This window comes from Populus nigra, chromosome 2 (assembly GCF_951802175.1).
Source record: "Populus nigra chromosome 2, ddPopNigr1.1, whole genome shotgun sequence".
Taxonomy (NCBI): Eukaryota; Viridiplantae; Streptophyta; class Magnoliopsida; order Malpighiales; family Salicaceae; genus Populus; species Populus nigra.
In genome coordinates this window covers 27431430-27439510 of record NC_084853.1, presented here as the reverse complement: position 1 = coordinate 27439510, position 8081 = coordinate 27431430, and the positions used below count along the sequence as shown (strand labels likewise).

The following is an 8081-nucleotide window of genomic DNA, read 5'->3' as shown; positions in this document are numbered from 1 at the left end:
AAAAAAATCAAACAGCAAGAGTCGCCACCAGCAGACAAGAAGGAATCCACTCCATAAAGGAGGAGAGCGTCTCTCTCTAGATTCTCTCTCTTTGATGATTCATTTTTTATTTACAGGACATGTAGCTATGGATGATCATGTCATACATGTGTTGGATATTGTTTTGCAGCTTTTGCTAAAACTCACTTCCTTTGACAGCATTCGACTTGATTCTTGCTAGCACTGCTATATCCAACTCTTTTTAATTTATTATGTGTTTTTTTGTTCTAGAATTATTGGATAACAAATATTTTTAATTAAAGATATTATTGTTTAACCACTGCATTCATTATCTTTTAATGAATTTAGATCCTACTTGCATGCTAGGAAAGTTCTTCATTTTCCCTCTTGCTATGAGATTTAGGTTTTATAAATTTATAATTGGGAAGAAAGCTACGGCAAGATTGCCCGTATCAGCGTGCAGGTAATCCAACTAGTAATGATAATACAAAAATACCTTAAAGCAAGCCTTAATTAATTATGATGTAAAGGATAAACTAGTAATTATACTATGTAAAAAACCATAAAATCTCAACAAGCCCTTGACAACCAAATATCTTAGTATTTTTTTAAGGGTAATAAAGGTATTTTACTATTAAAAAAAATAAAAATACATTTATACCTCTATTAAAAGCGAGAATGACAGTTAAATCATATAAAAAAGACTGTTTTATACATTAGCTTAATCTTTTAATCTGATTTGATGAAGGATAAAAACATCATTTTACTAGTACAATCCACAATAAATCCTCCTCATTAGTGCTACAGTGAATATCCCAAAACACCCTATATATTTTTGGTAATTTTTACATGAATTTACTATCATCTTTCTTTCTCTCTCTATCGTCATCAACTCTTCGTCCAATCCACATCCCTACTGACAAGCAGAACCTAAATCTTGGTACCAGGTTGACAAAATCCCACCTGTTAAACCCGCGACATTACCAGGTTCTTCTCCTTTGAACTGTGGTTTCATGAGGCTTCGATTGTTCTTGCACGCACATGTCTGGACCCAAAAATCACAGCCATCAAAGCTGAGACAAAGCTAGCCCAAGCGCCTATTCATGATATAGATGGTCCATAGAAAGACCAGGAAGATAGAGCACGGAAACAGTGAGGAAAGCAAAACAAAAACTTTCACCTGCAACTGCCAAGAAAGATCACTGCTCGATCAGAAAGACATTTGTACCATAGCATGAGAGTACAAAGGCCATTATACAGGGCATTATCTATTTCTTAAACATACTCTTGCTCAAAACATCTAAATAATTCACATATGCAAGAGAAAAAAAGCTACAAGGAATGGAGATTTACAAGGCTCAAAAATTGGAAAGGGGCACCAGGATGCCACCTATTTACAAATCTACGAACAAATAACAAATTGGGGAAAACAAATACTATTGCACATGCAGGTTTGGGCTGCAATACTGGTTTTGTATCCTTCTTGATCAAACACTCTTCTAACGCTGTATGTTCTTGGATCGGCTTGGTCCCCATATACGGATGGTATGGTCGTCGCTAGCTGAAGCCAGCATTTGATGCCTTTTAGGGTTCCAGCAGACACAGTTCACTGTCATTAAATGGCCAGACAAAACCTCGATTGGCCTTGAGTTCCGCCGATTCCAGATGTAAACCTGCTAAGAAGTAACAACATAATTTCAGACTAAATTTACTTCACTAAATAACAGCAGACCAGAAATCAACAAACAGGTTAGTGATGCTTCCATCTGCTTAACATCAGAATGTGAATCTGCATGCTATGAGGATATAAATGAGAAAGACAAAATAAATCACCCCTATAAGATAAAAACAAATATAATCACTTGTAATATGCATGGACATGGATTATTTGTTTCACAAAAAGCTTAGGCCATGGAGAAAAAGGCCATACCTGTGAATTCTCGCTACCACTGGCAATGAATGAGCTATCCAATCCACCAAAGCAGGATCTTATCACATACTTGTGTTGCTGGTGGCCTATATATTTCAATGGTTTCTTCCATTTTCCCGCAACATCCCACAAATGGATCTCTTGGCTATTAAGATTGACAATAAAGAACTTGCTATCAGCGGAAACTGAAAGGGAAGTAATTGGTTGCTCTTCTGGGATGACCTGTTCAGCATTTGTCCTGACATTTAATATCCGAATTTCTAAATCTGACATTACACTGATCAGATTTTCCCCATCTGGTGTGACAGCAAGATCCAAAACCTTAGGCATCCTTGTGCCCCTCCATGCTTTTATCTCGTTGCCATCACAGTCCCACATGCAGATGCCTTTTTCGGGGTCAGAACTGCCACACACAAATCGCTTTGAGTCGGGAAACCAAGCACATGAACTGACAACGAAGCCATGATCCCCAAAAGTATGCTTGCATGTACCTGTTTCCACATCCCACAACTTGAGAACTTCCACATTTCCACACGTTAGCAACTTTGTATCATCAGGGCTCCATGCTACAAAGGATACTGGGGTTAGATGGCTTCTTAGCATGTGTTTAAATGATAGCCTCCCATCTTCCAGTACCTGGCATGAGAATTGCAAAATTAAATGACAGCCTCCCACTTTCAAATTGGTACGCATCTTCATTTTTCACCCAGAAGAACTTGTAAATAAAGTTCAAAGCACAAACTCAAAATCAACTCAATGCAGCACAAACATGTAAATATAAAGCTTTAGATTAATATAATATATGAACATTGAGGGACTTCACAAAACTGTAATTGAATAGTCATGACAAGGTCAATGAATAGAGCAAGATACTATTTCCACTAAAGGCAACTACTTAGCTGGGACCTATTCAGACTTTCTTAGAAACTAACTCTCACACAATTTAATATAGTACATAGAAACAGTAAGCAAATCCTAGTAGCTGTAAGGCCTATGGTAAAGCTTAAAATTCAAGATCCCAAATTATCATATTTATTGCAACAATACTCAATTCTCTTGTTTTCTAAAATTTTCAATTATCTAAATCAGCAAAACAATGGGGCAAAATCTTTCATTTAGCTCCACATAAATAACATTATGTTAGTTGCTATCAGCTGGCCCTTGCATATTTTTAGAAGAGCTTATTATTTCAGTAATCAACTATTCCACTTGAAATATAATTGTTCTTTTTAAAGGCAATTCCATGATACCAACATCAACAAGCAATTGAAATATTTTGTATTATCATATAGTAAAATTCATTTAAGCTCCTCTGAGAGACTAGGACATCAAGTCTAAATTTCCAAAAAAGTCATAGCTAGTCTAATAACTTAGTGCATAATTTATCTCAAATACAAATCACTCCGTCCAGTACTACTTTGTACATCAAGAGCTGGAAATTTAAATTAATCTAAAACAAGTGAATATGAAAGTATCAGCTATCACTGACTTTCAAACTCAACTAACAACAACAGCAAGGAACTTAATGTCTGCTGGTCCTCAAAGTTAACCACCCATACATAGCTTTTGAACATTTCCTTTTTCCTCTTTTTTTCTTTCACATTCCAAATGAAAAATTTCCTGGAAAAATCGAGATGTGGAACCTTGAATAATGATTACCCGCACACAACTCCCTGTGTTTTTCATCCCCCCAAAACAAATCTCCCTAAGTTGCAAAATAGCAGAATACAGCTCCCCGCACATTGCCAACCACAATAACAATTTGTCATACCAATTCTCGAAGACAGACTTGGATCAAGAAAGTAATACCCTATTTTGTCTGACACTTGTGATAAGCATGCCCACAGGATAAAGCATCAAAGAGTACCTTCCATATGATGGCTGTGCAGTCACTTGAAGAAGAAGCTAAGTACTCCCCATTATTAGAGAATTGAACAAACCAAACTTCATTCTCATGCTCAGTCAACGTCTGCAAAACACAGACAACAAGTGTGCATATGTTGTTCCGTTAAATATGAAAAATGGTATTTGCAGGTTCGTTCAAATGACAATCTCACCAAGACAGATAATCTGGTGCTCTCAGGTCAATTCTAAAATTAGTTTTTGTTTAGTCTCAAGCTCAGTTGCTCTGCAACAGTTATTTTCAAACATTTAATAAGGGTATGCATAAGAATAAATAAATAAACATTTTCAGGTTGATAAGAAAAAACCAAAGGCCAATAGAGAGGAGGTAGATCTCATGACAAGCTTAATAACATAATTCATCTGCTTCCCAGACAACCCTAAAACTAGCTTTCATTTGTATGGTTTATTCCAGCAAAATTCTTACTCTGTTTCTACCCAAAAGGATCTTGCTCAGTTCTTTCTACTGCAAACAATGCTAAAAGAGTACACTTCATGAATTTTGAGGACCATGAGGAACGCAACAGAGAACTAGGTTCAATTTATATGTATGCATGACTGCGCACAGAGTTGCTAAAAGTTGTAACCTTGCATCACAAGTTCAATGTGGCTTTCTCATATATTCTAAAATTAACTTTCAGTTATCCAGCTTCTCTTAACAAGATTCTTACTCTATAATTCAATATAAAGACAGCTAGATAAGCACCAAGCGAGTCTCAAAAGCAAAAATGTTCAAAAAAGAATTGCATTTTCATTCCTGCATCTCTAAAACAGAAGTACGAAGATGAAACAATGTTATCCTTCATCGTTTCACAGAATTTTTCATGAATGTTATGCTGCCATCCTCAATAGGGTTAAGACATTAAATAGTGTTATATTATCATGCTGTAAGTTGAAAGTGACTTGTCCATTATTCTTTCGTTATAATGTGTATTTAGCATCAACATTGCCAACTTACAAGTTTTTGGACTTTGTACCAACATAAGCCATCTGAATGCTCAATTAAGAAATAACGAGTAATCTTAATGCACACAAGTATTCAGCATTTAAGAGCATCCAATAAGTTAAAGCAATTAGCATTTCCATGTTCTATTCAGAAAGTCAATTATTTTTAGTTTTGCTTCTTTTTAACATTTTTAAGCAGTAATAATTTAAAAGGCAGTAAGAAGCACACCTGGATGGTCTCTGTGGGAAACTGGTCTCTTGAGCAGTTATGGTCCTCATAAAGTGAAATTGGCTCAACTGAATTGTGATAATCACATGAATCAATTTGGGCTGTAATAGCAGTTTCAACCAGATGTTCTAACCTTCTTTCAGGCAGCACAGTTGGTGGAGGAAGCAATGTTCCCAACTCTGCGAGCAGGTTTTTCCGCTGGCCGTGGATGACATTGTCATCTGCCTTACTCAATTCCATCTCCTTCAAGCAAATTATACTATAAGCAAGATTATGGACATTCTCCTTGCCCATTCGTAATGCAGGAACCTGGTTCCGCAAAACAGAAAGAGCTAAAGAATCATCGCCACCAATTAAATATTCTAACAAACACTGCTTAAACACCAGAAACAACACCGATGCTCTCGTTTCATCCGCCAACTCCTGAATAGCACAAAGGGTATTTATGCAGCCATCCCAATCTCCTTCTAATATTTGTGATTCCAGCAACTCAAGATTCATAGATTTGTATGAAACCCCAGATTCCGATTCAAGACAAGAACCTGACTTTCTATAACCCAAAGAATAAAGGCTTTGAATTATAACCCTTACAAATTCATGCTGCTTTATCAAACCTTTTGGGCCGATTGTTGTAGGTGAATTCTCCATTTCCGGGCAAACTCTACAAATGTTTGACCAGTTCTCTCACTTCATGTGGTCAGATAGTGATCGAATAATCCTACTTCCCTGAGAAACGAGTGGGTATCCGTGAGTGTTCAGCTTCATAAAAACAGCTAATTAATTATACGCTAGCTGTTGCAATCCAACTATCCTTGACGACCTTAACACAAGCAACCAAAGATTTCATTTACCAAATACTCCAAAAGTTCAGAAACTTAACGGAAATAATCGTCAGTCCCCAAAAATCAGAAGCTTTAATTTTATTTTTTTAAGAAAAAAAACAGAGAAGGTAAAGAAAGAGAGAAAAACTGAAACATTTATTGGTTCCCAGAAACTCAAAATCTTGAATTGGATTAAAAATAAATAAAAACCTTCAAGCTGGTTCCATACACCCACATGTCCTGTTGCTATATATAAAAAAAAAAAACCAACCCCGAGATACCTTTACCTCGTACTAAAAATCAGCACCAGAGTTTCATTACCAATAAGCGAAAGTTCAAATTGATTATTCGACGAAATAACATACACACAAACCTTAAAAAACACTAACTCCAAACCTACTAATTGGAAAGTACAGCGAAAGAAAAAGATGGCACGAGAACTTTTAAGCGCAGACAGTTAAAAAAGGGAGAAATAGGAAATGATGCGAGGCGAAGAGACAGAGAGACGAGACAAGAGAGCTGACCAGGAATGGGCCAGACAAGAAAGGTACGGAGATTCCCTGAGCAGTGACAAGGCTGTTGTTGTCGGAGTAGGAGTGGTGGTGGTCCGTGAAGAGAGGATTGATTTTGAATTACAGGGAGAAGTAGCGATTTAGTGCGCAATTGGGCTTTTCAGAATACATGATTACAAATTGGAAGCCGTGATGCAGATCGATCACATTGACACCACCATCACGAGACCATTTGTCCTGTCGTTTGGTAAAGCGGTGCCGTTTATAGATCCTTCTTTTCTTACTGCTCGCGGTAGTTTTTCCTCCCCTGCTTGCAACGCTTCTAATATATTCGTTGTAATTTTTCTTGTTGCATTGATTAGGAATCTAATAAAAATCCAATATTTAAATAAACATGAATGATATTAAATAATTACAATTACTTAATACCAAACTTGGTATTGATATATTCATCTTGAAAGTGAACGGGGTATTCAATGAAGGTTATCTTGATTTCTAATAGATCTAAACTTAAAAATATATTTTTTTATCTTGTTTAATTTTTAGAATTATTAAAGGGTTTTAAATTAAGTTATTGACATTTTTATAATGTTTTTAGACAAAAAATAAATTAAAAATTAAAAATTTAGATCCAAATATTTCATAACCTGATTTTCTAGTCACTAAAAATAATTAAAATTGTTGTAGTAGACGATATGTCATCTACCTGAATTTTATTATTAAAAAATTTAAACCATGAAAGCAAGCTTGGTAGTGTAGGTCTATTACCACCTGACATCTATTAGCCCTCTTTGTTTTTTTTTTTTATATATATATTTTAAAATAAAATCCATTTTATAAAAATAATTACAATGATATTTCAAAAATCATTCAATTTTGCTATAATTTTTAAATGAGATCAGGGGTTTTTGTAGTTATATTTGCAATTTTTTTTAATAATTGTATATAAAATTAACAAGAAGAGTATTTAAAAACAAATCACACACACGAATATCCAATAAGAATGAAATACATATATTTTTTATTTTTATATTATTTTCTTGAATTAATTATTCTCATATTTTTTATACAATCATATAAAAAAATCAAGATATTATTTATTTATTGAAAATTGGTTCACATGGTTATTTTATATTTTAAAAAAAAGTACATAATTTAACCGAGCACTATTTACCTATTCTAAGCATTTATTTGTACAAATGGGGCAACCCTTTCGGTAAATGGCCGGCCATTTGAGAAGGAAGATTTTCAAGTACACGGCATGTTAAAGACATTTTCAATGAAAAAACAAATTAATCCTAATGATAACTTGACCCTGTCGGCCATCCTATAATCACGCGCCACCACATTACTATCTACTCTCCATTCGAGTTTTGCAAACCCTAATCTAACTAACAATTCTTAAATAGTTTCTGAATATCTTGAGTTGTATAAGAAAATTATTAGATCCTTTTTTTTTCAAGAAAAAATCAGATCAAGTTCTATTTAGATTTTTTGATCTAGTTGATTTTTGTTTCTGTGTGTTCTTGGGTTGGTAAATGATTTAAGGAATTCTTAAAGTGTTTTTAGATAAAAATAGGTTGAAAAAAATACTTTTTAGACCAAATCCCTTCCGGGCATGTAAAGCCAACAATAAATGGATACAAATAATTTATTGAGTACAAATACATGATAAATAAGTGAGGGGAAAAAAAAGTATTGCGTAAAAAAATATTGAAGAAAATCTGGGTTAAAAATGATAA

General features: G+C 34.6%; 1 protein-coding gene across 3 annotated transcripts; it reads right to left on the bottom strand.

Annotated features, from left to right (window-relative positions):
- Positions 1–1187: 1187 nt before the first annotated feature.
- Positions 1188–6618, bottom strand: LOC133681397 (WD repeat-containing protein WDS homolog). Of its 3 annotated transcripts, none has more exons than XM_062104434.1 (5): positions 6352–6618; positions 5007–5732; positions 3798–3899; positions 1931–2566; positions 1188–1676 (listed from the first exon to the last, which is right to left on the bottom strand). In XM_062104434.1, the coding sequence occupies exons 2-5, from the start codon at positions 5652–5654 to the stop codon at positions 1500–1502; spliced, it is 1563 nt and encodes a 520-aa protein (XP_061960418.1). In that variant the 5' UTR covers positions 5655–5732; positions 6352–6618; the 3' UTR covers positions 1188–1499. The 3 variants fall into 3 exon arrangements, with proteins under 3 accessions (XP_061960418.1, XP_061960421.1, XP_061960420.1); XM_062104437.1 differs by having other exon boundaries at positions 1188–1673; positions 6352–6614; XM_062104436.1 differs by lacking the exon at positions 6352–6618 and adding an exon at positions 6115–6292.
- Positions 6619–8081: the final 1463 nt, after the last annotated feature.

Bases quoted from the DNA above. Each gene is read 5' to 3' on its own strand.
- LOC133681397 (XM_062104434.1), bottom strand. From the start codon at position 5,654: ATGGAGAATTCACCTACAACAATCGGCCCAAAAGGTTTGATAAAGCAG. The intron at 3,900-5,006 runs GTGTGCTTCTTA...TGTGTTTTGCAG, and splicing joins TTCCCACAGAGACCATCCAG to ACGTTGACTGAGCATGAGAA. The intron at 1,677-1,930 runs GTATGGCCTTTT...GTTACTTCTTAG, and splicing joins GTGGTAGCGAGAATTCACAG to CAGGTTTACATCTGGAATCG.